Source organism: Rana temporaria, chromosome 3 (assembly GCF_905171775.1).
Source record: "Rana temporaria chromosome 3, aRanTem1.1, whole genome shotgun sequence".
NCBI classification, from domain to species: domain Eukaryota; kingdom Metazoa; phylum Chordata; class Amphibia; order Anura; family Ranidae; genus Rana; species Rana temporaria.
Window position 1 is genome coordinate 65,001,194 of NC_053491.1, and position 16,851 is coordinate 65,018,044.

Genomic DNA, 16,851 nt, shown 5'->3' on the forward strand with positions numbered 1-16,851 from the left:
GGGGCAGGGCCGAGTCCCGCTGTCTGTGACAATGGACGCAGCAGTGTGACTCGGGAGTTAGCCCGCAGAGGAGCCACAATGGATAGTGGTTTTCCGTGAGGGCACCTGATGAAGAGGAGGGGCTTGGAGCGCCGGCAGGGGACCCCAGAAGAAGATCTGGGCTGGTCAGTGCAAAATCATTACACAGAGCGGGTAAGTATAGACATGTTTGCAGTGGCATCACTAGAGTTGGTGTCACCTGGTGCGGCAAAATATGGTGTAACCCCCTCCTGTCTAACCTGCCCAGCGCCCTGCAGGCAGCGCACGGTCACGAGGTGCACCCCCAAATGGTCCCTGTAAATTAAAGTATATGGTGGTATTGGGCCGGCTGGGGCAATATAGGACAGGTTGGGGTAATATAAGGTAGGTTGCTGTGGCATAGGTAATATGCATTCCAGTGACGTCACTACTGCCATTCTGCTGAAATAATTTTCAACCACCTGCCTGGCTTGTAAGTTTTCCCCACCGCCGCCGGCTTCAACACCTTACAGCGGTGAAGGACAGCTCTCCACAGTACAGCGCCCAGCAGAAGAGGGACCACAAGTGACAGACCTGATGACTACTCCTAAAGATTTTATGTACAAACGCCTATTTGAATTTCAGCAAATGTGAGTTGCCTGTACTTATTTACATATTAAATTGCTTAAAACATCTACACTTAGAGGCGCCTCTTCCCTTGCTGCTTTTTTTGCGGTGGCATAGGGCAGGCTGGGTTGATAAAGGACAGGCTGGGGTGGCATAGGGCAGGTTGGGGTGGCATAGGGTAGGTTGGGGTGGTATAGAGCAGGTTGCGGTGGCATAGGGTAGGCTGGGGTGGTATGGTGCCAGGTTAGGACTCTATGTAGTGACATGCAGCAGTGCAGTTACTTACAGCATGCCTGCAGATGCTGCTGTGTCCTCGTTTCTTTCTCCTTTAGCTGTGGGATCAGCCAGAGTAAACAAGTCTGTGGGAGGAGTGGAAGAGACAGCCACACCCCCAGCTCCGCCCACCAACTCCGACTGCCTCCGGAGACATTGGAGATCCCCGAGGGACAGCTAAATACAGGGGAGTGTTACACCACTCCGCTGCAGCTCTGCAAGCAGAAGTACAGTGTCTAGCGGTGGGTGTTATCCGGTGCGGCCCGCACCCCCATAGCAATGCCTCTGCATGTTTGTAATTTTTTTTTTTTTAATTGAGGATTTACAAACACTTTAATTGAACAAGCTGCCATGCACAGCTACAGCTGCACCTGATTCTGAGTACTCCAGTTTTTGTAAATCGCCACCAATAATTCTTATTTGGCTGCCTCTGTCAATTTACCCCCTGGAGGAACAAGAAATGCTGTATTTCCAAATGTGTTATATTTCTGCTTTCCTAAAAAATGAACAAATGTAAAAATATATAAAAAAAATGCAATAGCTTATAGATGACATATATGAAAATGCATGATAGTGATTCTATGTACATAACAAAAATGGTCACATGACAGCACCTTAAGGATTGGCAACATTAATATCAAGTAAGTGACCCAAACATCAAACTACCATGCATTTTACGTCACAGGGTGTCTGTACAGTCTACACTGGGTCAGCATTGGTGAAAAGTGCAGGTATTTGGATAATATTTTCCTTAATGTCCCCCTTAATAGTGCTGAGACCAGAATCTTGTAAAATCAGCAATGCAAAGTAGTCCAATAAGACTGGCTGTATAGTGCAGCTGTCACCGGCTTACAACTGTGTTTCCCTTTATTCTCAACAGAGATGTCTTCTGTATCTTCATCTTCTCTTCACTTATTGATGCTCCCTTTCAATTCGTTTCTGACGAACTGCAGAGATAAAAAAAGACCCGGGTCATTAGAAATGTCCATGAAAGAATCATGATCTGCCTGCTTAGAGCAATTCACAGGTAGCTATGCTGTATATCATTAATAAAGAAAAATATATACCGTATATACTCGAGTATAAGCCGAGATTTTCAGCACATTTTTTTGTGCTGAAAATGCCCCCCTCGGCTTATACTCGGGTCACCTTTTTGCGCCTGATCTCCCGGACTTTGGGGACCCGGTACCGGCCGACCATAGGTCCCCTGGACCCCAAACTGGCCCACATATAGACCCACTCTTCCTCTACAAGTGTGCAAAGTTTGTTGTCCGGGGGACCTACAGCCGGAGAGCACCGATTTTTCAAAGTCGGGCTCCCTTTCCATAGACTCCCATGTTAAACGGTAATTTCTCAGGTAACTTTGGGGACCCAGTACTGGCCGGCCGTAGGTCCCCTGGCACACATATAGCCCCACTTTGCCTCTATAAGTGTGCAAATCTTGCTCTCTAGTGATCCTACGGCCGGGGAGCACAGATTTTGCAAACCTATATACTGTTAAACGTAAGTCTAGTCATGGACACAGTGAGGCATGGGCACAGTGAGGCATGGGCACAGCAAGGCACAGTGAGGCATGGACACAGTGAGGCATGGCACAGTGAGGTATGCACATGGAAACAGTGAGGCATGGGCACAGTGAGGCATGGGCACAGTGAGGCATGGACACAGTGAGGCATGGCACAGTGAGGTATGCACATGAAAACAGTGAGGCATGGGCAAGGCACAGTGAGGCATGGGCACAGTGAGGCATGCACATGGACACAGTGAGGCAAAGTGAGGCACAGTGAGGCATGCAGATGGACACCCTAGACTTATACTTGAGTCAATACGTTTTCCCAGTTTTTTTGTGGTAAAATTAGGTGCCACAGCTTGTATTCGGGTCGGCTTATACTCGAGTATATACGGTAAATAAACCAAGCACCAAGCAAGCAATGGTTGTTTTTCTATACATAAACATAACAGTATTACACCACATAAACACTATTTAAAAAAAAAACAAAGAAACAAAGACATGCTTTACGTAAAAGAGCCACCATTGCTGATGCCATACACCCAGTGCTTTTTTTCTCAGACAATAGGTGCAGGAACTCCCCCTTTCCGAGTCACCCCTTTTCTCCGCCCCCTACCCACCTCCCAGTACCGCCCCTTTTAGACAATATAGAACCAAGTATAATTTGGTGGTGCTACGTAATTTATATGGAATTTGGTAATGATATCAAGAAAAGCAGTAAAATAGATCCCCTGCAGCCAGCAACAAAAGATCCCCCCAACAACAATGGCCCACCCACAACATAATTTACCCGCCAGCAACAATAGACTCACGGCAGCATCAACAGATCTCCGTACAGCCAGCATTAACAGACTCTCTGGCTGCCATCAACAATAGACCCCTCCCCCAACAGTAGATCTTATTCAGCAACAACTGACCCCCCCAGCAACATAAGACCCCCCTAGAAACAATAGGTTCCCCCCCAGCAACAATAGACCCCCCTGCAGAAATAGATCCACAGCAGTGAGCATCAATACCCTGCAGCACACCCCAGCACCCCTTGCTATTACATACAGTCAGTTCAGAGGGTGCCGGAACTGCGTTCCCCCACGTTGCCGCTGAAAAAAATCCCTGCATACACCTATAGGTGTGCGCACAGGATGTGCCGAGTGTGACTGGGCACACCCTAATCACCACATACAGTGCTGATTCCCCCTGGTTCCTTGTGCCCCCTGTCTCCTCTCTGCAGTGCTGCCAGCTTCCCTCCTCACCTGTCCCATCAACTGCAGCAGGGGATGTTTCAGGATGGAGAGCAGGGGAGGGGGCTGGTAAATATTTCATTTACCCCCTTTCTTTTTCTGGATGAACACAGTGAGTGATCTGTACCAATCGCTCCTGTGTTCATGCTCCAAAGACATGCTGGTAGGTTAATTGGATCCTGTCCAAATTGGCCCAGTATATATGTATATATGTGTGTCAGACTGTGTGTCCCAAGCATGTTGAGATCCTACGGGGGAAAATGACCGCACTAGCCAGGAAGACACTGGCTGCAAAAAGCGCCTAGAGGCGATTCAGTTCGCATGTGTAGAGCTATACAAGTCACTCATTCATTCATTATTAACTGAAGCATAGTAAACTATGTTTGCTTGTGAGACATCAGGGGTTGTGATATTTCACCAAAGCCCCCCAAATGGGGCTCTTAAAAAATTGTAAAAAAATAAATATATAATAATTATAAAAATAAAATTGTAAAAAATAATATAACAACAATAAATATTGTAAAAAATAATAAAATAAAATACAAAAACTTCTGACACCGTCCACTGCTCTACTCAAACCTTCCACTGCTCTGCTGATAAAAACGCATGTGCATTTGTGCTCTGGGGTGCACACTCTAATACAATAGGCTGCACACACCCATGCATACACCTATGCAAACACACATATATAGGGGTAGATTCAGGTAGATTTCGGCGGGCGTAGCGTATGTCAGATACACTACGCCGCCGTAAGTTAGAGCAGCAGGTCCTGTATTCACAAAGAACTTGCGCTGTAACATTACGGCGGCGCAGTGTAACTGGGCCGGCGTAAGCCCGCCTAATTCAAAATAGGCTGGTTGGGGGCGTGTTCTATGTAAAATACTAGTGACCCCACGTATTTGACGTTTCTAACGAATGGCGCATGCGCCGTCCGTGGACGGATCCCAGTGCGCATGCTCCAAATGACGTCTGCAAATCGTCATGCTTTCGACGTGAACGTAAATTATGGCCAGCCCCATTCACGGACGAGTTACGCAAACAACGTAAAATTTGAAAAATTTGACGCGGTTCCGACGTCCATACTTAACATTGGCTGTGCCATCTTTTTGGTGGTTTATCTTTACGCCTGAAAACCCCTTACGTAAACGGCGTATCTTTACTGCGACGGCCGGGCGTACGTTCGTGAATAGGCGTATTTAGCGGATTTAGATATTCTAGGCGTAAATCAGCGTACACGCCCCTAGCGGCCAGCGTAAATATGCAGTTAAGATACGACGGCGTAGGAGACTTACGCCGGTCGTATCTTAGCAACATTTAAGCGTATCTCAGTTTGAGCATAGGCTTAAAGTTGCGACGGCGCGGATTCGGACTTACGACGGCGTATCTACTGATACGCCCGTCGTAAGTCTTTATGAATCTGGCCCATAGTGGCTATTGTTATCTTTCCTTTGCAACCAATGAGCTACTGAGCAACAACAAGTATGTAGTCAGTGAAAGGAATATATCCGGAACCCACTGCACTTCCTTGAATCCTTTCTTTAAGCTTCATAAAATCCTTAAAACATCACAGACCGCATGAGAACAGCAAATTGCAAATGTATTTCACGCTACATACAGCACTTGTGAACAAGTGCAGCAGATTTTGGATACACCATATTATCGAAAATATTGGGACACTTGCCTTTACACGCACATGAACTGTAATGGCATCCCAGTCTAAAGCCTGGTACACACAATCGGATTTTCCACGGACAAAGCGCAGGACTTTTGTCCGAAGGGTGTTGGCCAGGAATTTGTCTTGCATACAAACGGCACACAATTATTGGCCAACAAACACAAAACTATGTGTTTTTTTCAGCTCTTTAGCGCCACCCTTTGGGCAACTTCTGCTAATGTTGTGTTATGGTTAGCATTGCTTCTGAGCATGCATGTTTGTACTTTTTTTTTTTTTTCGACGGACATGTGTACACACGATTGCATAATCCGATAACACACATTTGTTGGCGGAAATTTTTTAAAGCATGCTATCCAACATTTTCTGGCGAAAAATCCGACAACAATTGTCCAATGGAGAGTACAAACGGTCAGATTTTTCGCCAAAACCCTGCCATCACACAATTCCCGTCGGAATTATACACACAATCAGATTTTCCGACAGGAATTGCTAACCATAACACAACATTAGCAGAAGTTGCCCAAAGGGTGGCGCTAAAGAGCTGAAAAAACACGTAGTTTTGTGTTCGTTTGGGCCATTCTAACACATGAATATACTTTGATCTAAACCATTCCATTGTAGCTCTGGCTGTTTAGGGTCGTTGTCCTGCTGGAAGTTGAACCTCCGCCCCGTCTCAAGTTTTTTGCAGACTCTAACAGGTTTTCTTCTAAGATTGGCTCTATCCATTTTCCCATCATCTCTGACCAGCTTCACTGTCCTTGCTGAAGAAAATCATCCCCACAACATGATGCTGCCACCACCATGTTTCACGGTGGGGATGGTGTGTTCAGGGTAATGTGCAATGGTAGTTTTCCATCACACATAGCAGTTTGCTTTTAGGACAAAAAAATACATTTTGGTCTCATTTGACCAGAGCACCTTCTTCCACATGTTTGCTGCGTCCCCCACATGGCTTCTCACAAACTGCAAACATGACTTCTTATGGTTTTCTTTCACAATGGCTTTCTTCTTGCCACTCTTCCATAAAGGCCAGATTTATGGAGAGCACAACTAATAGTTGTCCTGTGGACAGATTCTCCCACCTGAGCTGTGGATCTCTAAAGCTCCTGCAGAGTTACCATGGGTCTCTTGGCTGCTTTCCTTGCCCGGCCTGTCAGTTTAGGTCAGTGTTTCTCAATTCCAGTCCTCAGGCCCCCCCAACAGGTCAGGTTTTCAGGATTTCCCTCAGATGAAAAGGCTGTGGTGATTACTAAGGCAGTGAAACTGATCAAATCACTTGTGCAAAATAATGGAAATCCTGAAAACCTGACCTGTTGGGGGGGCCTGAGGACTGGAATTGAGAAACACTGGTTTAGGTGGACGGCCATGTCTTGGTAGGTTTGCAGTTGTGCTATACTCGGATGATGGATTGAACAGTTCTCCATGAGATGTTCAAAGCTTGGGATATTTTTTTTATAACCTAACCCTGTTTTAAACCTCTCCACAACTTTATCCCTGACCTGTCTGGTGTGTTACTTGGTCTTCATGATGTTGTTTGTTCACTAAGGTTCTCTAACAAAACCTCTGAGGGCTTCACAGAACAGCTGTATTTATACTGAGATTAATCTACACATAGGTGGACTCTATTTACTAATTAGGTGACTTCTGAAGGCAATTGGTTCCACTAGATTTTAGTTAGGAGTATCAGAGTAAAGGGAGCTGAATACAAATGCAGGCCACACTTTTCAGATATTTATTTGTAAAAAAATTAAAAAACAATTCTCATTTTCCTTCCACTTCACAATTATGTGTTATTGTGTGTAGGTCTATCACATAAAATCTCAATAAAATACATTTACGTTTTTGATTGTAACATGACAACATGTCGAATATTTCAAGGAGTGTGAATACTTTTTCAAGGCACTGTAACAGTTTGTTGCATTCACATTGTAAGTCAAGAGGAATCAGAAGCACTCGGTCTCTAAATTTGAGTTATTATTCTGCTTTCCTGAGTCATCCGCTAATGTAAAATGACGTCAAAACATTAATTAGCTCTTATGCCACGTGCACACAACCATTTTTCGGGTTCTAAAAAATTTTTTTTTTATGTCATTAAAAACGATGGTGTGTGGGCTCCAGAGCATTTTTCACGATGTAAAAAATGGGCATTAAAAATTTCGAGCATGCTTTTTTCACAACGTTTTTAAGGTTGCAAACAATGGGCGCGTGTGGGCTTTAACGACGTGAAAAACCCGCGCATGCTCAGAAGCAAGTTATGATACGGGAGCGCTCGTTCTGGTAAAACTACCGTTCGTAATGGAGTAAGCACATTCATCACTCTGTAACAGACAGAAAAGCGCGAATCGTCTTTTACAAACACGAAATCAGCTAAAGCAGCCCAAAGGGTGGCGCCATCCGAATGGAACTTCCCCTTTATAGTGCCGTCGTACGTGTTGTACGTCACCGCGCTTTGCTAGAGCATTTTTTTTCACGATCGTGTGAAGGCAAGGCCGTTTTAATGATTGGGTTGAAAAAAAAAATTTTAGAACCCGAAAAACGGTCGTGTGTACGCGGCATTAGATGAAGTTTCAGATCATTAAAGTGGAACTTCAGTCCTGCTCTGTACCAGCTCCACCTACCCGGTGTGGTCGGGATAATGCGTGTGCAGATGTGCCGGACAGCTCTGTCTGGCCTTCATGTCCTGGAAGAGTCATTCAGCACATCTGGGCACATGCAGATGATTTCCCGCGCATGCACAAAGACTTCAAAGTCTGCTGCGGCACATCTGCACTCGCGCAGGGGGGGGGAGTTGGGGGTAACAAATAACTCTCACCTGTGTAAGAATTGAGTAAGTGCTGTAGATTAAAGATCTGTAGATTTCACAGTAATGTATTCATACATAATTCTAATAGATTCCACAAGAGGGAGCTCAAAGCCTGAAACAGCAATTGTATATGCCAGTACATACAACATATACAAAGCTATATACAACATATACGTCATTGGCAATGTTCTGTAAACAGACATGTGTGGTTGATCTTGCCTTAAGGCATTTTTTAAGCCATTAGTGTACAGATAGGTATGTATGTACGTACATGCATGTGCCTTATTCAGACCCCCCTACTGAGGGGAACGACATCTGTTGGCCAGAAAACTCCAATCCAGCTGAAAGACAGATGCAGCTACTGAATGGATAACATACAACGAATATGGCTGGGTTGCGGAGCTAAACACAATGCAGCTATGAACTCATTTAGGCTCCTCTGAGACATACGGAGCTAATTCAAGGTAACCTGCCATTAACCACTTGCCTACCGGGCACTTTCACCCCCTTCCTGCCCAGGAGAACTTTCAGCGCTGTCACACTTTGAAAGAAAATTGTGCGGTCATGCTACATTGTACCCAAACAAAATGTTTATCTTTTTGAGACACCACTGGGTTAAATTTTTTTGCTAAACAAACGAAAAAAGACCAAAAGTTTTCAATAATTTCTGTTATAAGTTTTGTAAATAAGTGATTTTTCTCCTTCACTGATGTGCGCTGATGAGGTGGCACGGATAGGCACCGATAAGCTGCACTAATGAGGCGGCACTGATGAGGTAGCACTAATATGCAGCACTGACGGCACTAATGAGGTCGCTCTAATGGCCACAGACTGGTATCACTGGTGGGCTGCACTGATAATCATTGCACTGATTATCTGTGTTCATCTCGGCACTGAGGAAAGCCGCTTATTAGCTCTCCTCTCACGCTCTGTCAGTGTGAGGAGAGGAATGCAAATAACAGGGACTCCCTATATAAACTGTGATCAGCTGTGATTGGACACAGCTAATTACATGGTAATGAGCCTACATCATAGTGATTGGTCCGAGCTATACACCGCACCACTGTTCGGCGATCAAGGGTGGCATTCACTCAGAATGGGAAAGCCACTGCCCGGCCGTCAATCTGCTATAGACCAGGCAGGAACTGGTTAATGTCTTGCCTAATTTTATAAATGTCCTGGTATTCAACAGGTCACAGCTGCTGCCACTGGTCTAATAAACCCCCGATGTCTCCATTAGGCGGTCCTGACACCTGCCCATGCCATTACATAAGGGGCTACTTAGGCCTCTTGTGATAGTATAATGAAAAAAAAAAAAGGGGGATACATTTATTTTGGTAAATAAAAATATTGAAAAAAAAAAAAAGGTTTAAAAAGCACCCCTGTACACACTCCAATGCCCAGCGTTCATAAACATAAATTGCGCCACATATCATTATGAACGCCAGAGTGAGAGCAATAATTCTAGGGCCATAAATCACTTATCTGTAGCACATTTTTTTTGGGGGGGGGTGGGATTTTGCAGGTGCGCTCGATTTCGATGGCTCATGCACATGCGCTGCTGCTAGGAAAAGGCAGCATTAAAAAACACACGTTAACTGCGTTTTTGAATAGCATTTATGGGCGTTAGCATTTTTTCCCGTAAAAACACTGCCTATAATGTAAAAACGACAAACACAGCCACGGTCTTATAGATCCCAGATGTTTACATAAAGGGGACCTGTCATGCCATATTTCTATCACAAGGGATGTTTAAATTTCTTATGATAGGAATAGAAGTTATAAAAAAAAACATAAGTGTAAAAATAATAAAAACATTTTTGAAAGCACCCCGTGCCCCCATGTGCAGAAGCGAATGCATACGTATGTAAATGGAGTTCACATCACACATGTGAGGTATCACCCTGAAGGTTCCAGTAAGAGCAATAATTCTAGTGTTAGACCTCCTCTGCACCTCCAAACTGGTAACCTGGACCCATTTTTTAAAGAGTCGCCTATGGAGATTTTTAAGTATTGTAGTTTGGCGCCATTCTACAAGCATGTGCAATTTTAAAATCAGAGTGTCATGTTAGGTATCTATTTACTTGGTGTAACATCATCTGTTATATTTTACAAAAAATTGGGTTATATATTGTATTTTTAAGGCATTAAAATACATACACCCCCACCCCAATAAAATGCATTTGAAAAATCACTGCATAAATAATATATATAAAATGTTTGAGGGTTCTGAGTAAATTTCTAGCAAAAAAAACTATGCGTTTTACATGTAGGAGAGAAATGTCAGAATTTGTCTGGACAGGAACAAGTTAACCACTTAATCACCGCCCCATAGCCGAATTGCGGCTACAAGGCGGTTCCTTAACTATGGGAGGACGTCTATGGATGTCCTCCCAGAGAATCGTTCCCGTACGCCCCCTCGGGCGCACACACGCGATTATCTGTCCACAGGACCCGCAGCAACAAGGATCGCGGTAAAGGGGCAATGAACGCGGCTCTTTACCACGTGATCGCGCCATCCAATGATGGCACGATCACAAATGTAAATAAACAGGACACATGGGGTCAGTTTGAGTTCATCGATCTCCTCACATCGATGCAGCGTGAGAGAAGACGAGAGAGATTAGAGACAAAATGTAAGTGCTTTTTAGTGCCCAATAGTGCCATCTGTGCCCCACCAGTGCCATCTGTGCCCCACCAGTGCACACCAGTGCCAAACCAGTGCCCACTAGTGCCGCCTGTGCCCATCAGTGCCAACTGTGCCCATCAGTGCCACCTGTGCCCATCAGTGCTCATCTGCGCCACGCCAGTGCCCATCAGTGCCGCCAGTGCTCATCAGTGCCGCCTGTGCCCATCAGTGCTCATCTGCGCCACTGCAGTGCCACGTCAGTGCCGCCAGTGCCTACCAGTGCCGCCTGTGCCCACCAAAGATATGTAACAGTATACATTCTTGGCCAAATTTATGAATAAAAATTACTTTTTTGCTAAATATTATAATAGAAATGAAGAAAAATTCTTTTTTTTTACTAAATTTTCGTTCTTTTTTCATTTATAGCGAAAAAAAGAAAAAAACCGCAGAGGTTATCATATACCACCAAAAGAAAGTTCTATTTGTGGGAAAAAAAGGACAAAAATGTAATTTGGTTACAATGTTGTATGACTGAGTAATTGTCATTCAAAATGTGAGAGCACCGAAAGCTGAAAATTGGTCTGGTTATTAACCACTTCATTACTGTGCCCAGACCAATTTTCAGTTTTCAGCGCTGACGCATTTGAATGACAATTGCGCGGTCATACATCACTGTACCTAAATTATATTTTTTTTATTTTTTTCCCACAAATAGAGCTTTCTTTTGGTGGTATTTGATCATCTCTGCGATTTTTGTTTTTTGCGCTATAAACATAAAAAGACAGAAAATTTGGGAAAAAAAACACAATATTTTTTACTTTTTGTTATAATAATATCCCATTTTATTATTTTTTTTAAATAAAAATTTCCCTCGGTTTAGGCCGATACGTATTCTTCTACATATTTTTGTTAAAAAAAATCGCAATAAGCGTATATTGATTGGTTTGCGCAAAAGTTATAGCGCCTACAAAATAGGGGATAGATTTATGATTTTTTTTTTTTACTAGTAATGGCGGCGATCTGCGATTTTTTTGTCAGGACTGCGATATTGCGGCGGACATATCGGACACTTTTGACACAATTTTGGGACCATTCACATTTATACAGCGATCAGTGCTATAAAAATGCACTAATTACTGTATAAATGTGACTGGCAGTGAAGGGGTTAACACTAGGGGGTGAGGAAGGGGTTAAATGTGTATCCTAGGTGTGTTCTAACTGTGTGGGGGGAGGGGACTGACTGGGGGAGGTGACCGATGCTGTGTCCCTATGTACAAGGGACACAGATCGGTCTACTCTCTCCCTGACAGGACGTGGAGCTCTGTGTTTACACACAGAGCTCCACGTCCCTGCTGTCATCGCCGTTCGCGGGTACCTGGCAGACATCGCGGCCGTCAGGCACACACATCGGCTCCCGAGTGATGAGCCGGGCACGTTGTTTCCCCGCTGCGCGCCCCCAGCGGCGCGCATGGGGAATGACAACAACAGGACGTCCAAAGACGTCCACTCGGCACTTGAGAGCCGCGTTGTGGACGTCTTTCGTCCATAGCGCGGATCCCAAGTGGTTAAGTGGGTTTAAGTGCCTAGTGGTTAATATGTGTGTGAAAAATAAAAAAATTGCCCTGGTAGAAAAACTAAGGCCGTGATTGGTCTCCTGAAAATGCCCGCTATGGTGCAGTTTCAGATTCAACATTTCCTGAGTCACTGACCCAGAACAAGTATTCAGATCAGGAGTTCATGCTTCACCCTGAATGTACATGCTGTGGTACGCAGCATAGGACCTATGTTATGTTTGTGATACAGAAACGCACTAAGGGCCAGTTCACACCATAGAAACACAGTCCGGATGCGTTCCAGATGCTTTTCTGCAAGCAAGTTTTTATGTGTTTTTGATGCAGTCCAGTGCATTCCCCCCCCCCCTCTTTTTTCTTAACCTTAAGGCTGCATTCACACCTAGGCGTAGGCGATTTGCTGCGTTTTTTACCGCGATTTGCCGCGACAAATTGCGGTGTTTTTCCCCTGCGATTTGCCGCGACAAAACGCAGCGTTTTTCCCCGCGGTTTTGTACAGGTCATTGGCATCAATGTAAAACGCCCGAGCCGCCCGATTCGCGCGTCAAAAAAGGGTCCGGGACTTGTTTGAAATTCAGGCGTTCGGCGTTCTTTCGGCGTTCGGGCGTTCGGCCTATTTGCGTTGGAGATGTGAACCATCTGCATAGAGAATAATGTTATTTTTCCCCTTTAGCGTCTTTGAGCGTCGCGCTTCAGGCGACAAAACGCTCAGGTGTGAATGCAGCCTTAATAAGGACATGTGTGTTCCAGAGCGTTCCAGTACAGTCCAATGCATGTTTTATTTTTTTTCTGGAACACACTGGAACTGCAAGCACTGGTGTGAACTATGCCATTTGAAACCATATAACCTACTTACCATGCGTTTTTGATGCAGAAAAAAAACGCACTAAATCCAGAAAGCCAACATGACCAGTTGCCAATTAAGATTTTGGGGAAGAGGTCAGCCAGGGCAGCTTCCCAATACCCATAGTTGCCAAGACTACTACCTTAGCGTTTAACTGCAATTGCCATTGAATTCTATATAAAGCTGCATGATTTCTCCCTCTTTCTGCACCAACATGTACCTTTTTCACACTTCCATACATTTAGAACATTTGGAAGTGTATTTATAAAACAAATCTCATAGCTGTTCATTCATCAAAACTGCATGTAATATCGTTTTTTAGAGCAAAATCAAATGTTCTCAGGCAATATCCTCTTTAAATTAAATGTTATGAATTGATTTAGGCAGAAAAATGTGAATGGGGAATATCACATTATGACCACTAGATGGGGCTGAGGGACATACTTATCTCCTATGATCCTCTTCACCATAATAGGACCATAATAGGGTTTTTTCCCCATTCTCGTTGTTTTTCTCAATGAACAACATTCGATCTGCAGAGAATATAGCCTGAGAACATTTGATTTTACCGTATTTGCACAGAATTAATTTACATACAGTTTCGATCGACAAAGAGCTATGTGAAGCTTTTGATAAAGTCACCCCTTGGCAAATACTGACTAAAAACCCTATCTGGTCTACACAGGCACAGTTTTGGATAGCTGCCATGTGCAGTACCAGCCTAATTCCCATCCCGAGTTATTAGTGTGCAATGTTCTGTGCTGCTTTATTCAATTCTCTGCCCATGGCTGGTTGTTAAGGAATAAGGATGCCAGCCCATCACTGACAACACAATTCAAATGCTCTTCTTTCTTTTCAAGTTGTTTCTTCTAAATTGTGTGCCCTCCTAATTCAGCATCCAGGCTAAGCTATCAGAGAGTGATATATTATTCTGTGCTGCTTCATTCCATCTTCTACATCCAGCTGCTAAGGTGTGATGTATAGGATTGCAGTCCATTGCTGGGAGCACAGGGCCAAATCCTCAAAAGGGATACGCAGGCGGAACTGCTGTTCAGCCTGCGTATCCCTGTGCCTATCTTTGGATCTGATCCTCAGAAGCAGTTTTCCAAACATAGGCAGAAGATCCGACATCTGTAATAGACTTACACTGTCAGATCTTAGGATGCAGTACCGCATCCGCCGCTGGGGGCATTTCGTGTCGAAATGCCGCTTTGCGTATGCAAATGAGGACTTACGGAGATCCACAAAGCTTTTCAGCTTTGTGTTTTCTGCGTAAGTTTACGTTTGCATACGTAAAATTAGTTCTGCTTTTACAAAGTGTAAACTAGTAACACCTTGTAAAAACAGACCTTTTTTTCGATCGCCGCGATTTTTTTAAAATTTTTTATTTTTTTTCCCGGCGCGTAACTTTTTTTTTACCCGACGCAACTTTATTGTCCCATCGCAATCCACAAAGCCCGGCGTAACGTAATTTCGCGCGCTGCCAGTCGGGAAAATGACGTCACGAGCATGCGCAGTACGGCCGGCGCGGGAGCGCGCCTCATTTAAATTGTCATCGCCCCCTGCAGAAGAGGACCGCCTTGCGCCGGAGACATTTAAGTTACACGGCCTGAAATTTCTAGGTAAGTGCTTTGTGGATCGGGCACTTAGGTAGAAATTTTAAGTCAGTGTAACTTAAATGGGAAAAGATAAGTTAGGCAGCTTTTTTGAGGATTTGGCCCACAACAGTTTATATGATTTCCCCAGCTAGTAGGTCTATGGAAGTGCCAGCTCGATTTAATACAAAAACGACTTAGAAGGAAAAGTAATGGTTCTGTTACTTCACTACATTTAGATCTGGAAGCTGCTTGAGAGGGAACGTTCCTCTTTCCCTTTGACATAATCTAGAAATACATTTTGGATGACTCAGAAAGCTGGACAGAACACTTGGCTTGGAATAGAAGAGTACAAGGATGCGGCAAGCTATCACAGCAATTGCCAATAACAGTTTTATGCCAACATCTTGAAGATTCCCCCACGCATCCGAAGGTAAATCTCAATCCCCTTCTTTATACAGTTGTGAATGTTGCCTGCTGATCCTTCTAACATGTGTCCAAGTCCTGCCTTACTGCTGAGGAGCAGGATTCCTTAAAATGAATTATTGATTTACTGCATTCCCATTCACATCAATAGAACAAATGAATGGGTTTCTAAGCTGGCATCTAGCCTGGTGGGCAGTCAGCCCTGGTTGTCTTACGCCTTTCATGCTCTAACAAAGTTATTTGACTGCCAATCATTCTCAAATCTGTTCCAGTCCACCTGGGAGTATTGGTTGCCCCTGCTAATCTATTAGGTCGATTCAGTAATGCCGCGTACAGACGGTTGTTTTTTGTGATGAAAGAAAACGACGTTTTAAATCATGAAATAAAACGACGTTTTTGAAACATCATTTTCAAAGATGAAGTTGCCTACACACCATCGTTTTTTCACAATGCTCTAGCAAAGCGAGGTTACGTTTCACCACTTTTTTCCATTGAAGCTCGCTTCATAACTAGCTTCTGGGCATGCGCGGGTTTAAAAACGTCGTTTTAAACGTCGTTTTTTGCTACACACGGTCAATTTCTGTGAAACAAAAATCGACGTTTTGAAAAACGACACAAAAAATTCAAGCATGTTCGAATTTTTTTTTGGTCGTTTTTTTGAAGACATAAAACAACGTTTTGCCCCCACATGATCATTTTAAATGACGTTTTTTAAAACGTCGTTTTTTTTCATCACAAAAAACGACCGTCTGTACGCGGCATAAGAGCCGACCTAACTCAGAATCTACGCCGACTTATGTTTAAGCGTATATGCTCAAACAGAGATACGCTTAAACATATCAGATTGCAATATTTTGGATGGCCACTAGGTGGCGCTTCCATTGCAGTCGGCGTAGAATATGTAAATGAGGAGATACGCCGATTCACGAACGTACGCCCGGCCGACGCAGTACTTTTACGCCGTTTACGTAAGAGATAGGCCGCGTAAAGTTAGAGCTAGGCCCTATTGGAATAGTAATGTCAAGTATGGCCGCCGTTCCCGCGTCGAAATTTTTTACGTCGTTTGCGTAAGTCGTCCGTGAATCGGGATTTACGTTGTTTACGTCCACGTCAAAATCAATAGGCCCGTGCGGCGTACTTAGCCGCAATGCACACTGGGAAATGTAGGCGCCTGGCGCATGTGCAGTAAAGAAAAACTTAAAAAACGTGAGGTCAAGCGCCATTAACATAAAACACGCCCCCCTCAAACACATTTGAATTAGGCGCCCTTACGCCCGCCGATTCAGGCTACGCCGACGTAACTTAGCAGGCAAGTACATTGTGAATCATGTACTTGCCTCGCTAACTTACGGCGGCGTAGCTTAAATTCCTTAAGCTACGCCGCCGCAAAGTTACGCCAACGTACCTGAATCTACCTATATGTGTGTTACAGCGCCCCCTGTTTTAGTCTCTTTAATATAAAATAATTAAGAAATTCCAACATGGAGAGTAGAACCCTCTCATAGGAATCACAGCAGGTCTGCAGATCAAGGAACCTAAATGCAAATATCTCATCAAGAGTCCTCAAGAGAGATAGTAAAAATAGTTTAATTCTTCAAATACCAAAAATATCAGTTTTGGTTGGACTGGTTAGTTTACACTCTGATGAATCATATCATATCAT

The 16,851-nt window shown here is 44.0% G+C and overlaps 1 protein-coding gene across 1 annotated transcript in view; it reads right to left on the reverse strand.

Annotated features, from left to right (window-relative positions):
• Positions 1-784: 784 nt before the first annotated feature.
• TMOD2 (tropomodulin 2) overlaps positions 785-16,851 on the reverse strand; it is a 150,130-nt gene continuing 134,063 nt past the window's right edge. Inside the window, exon 10 of the mRNA XM_040342684.1 lies at positions 785-1,844. Coding sequence (XP_040198618.1) covers positions 1,810-1,844 — 35 coding nt within the window. The 3' untranslated portion in view covers positions 785-1,809. The remainder of the gene's footprint in view (positions 1,845-16,851) is intronic.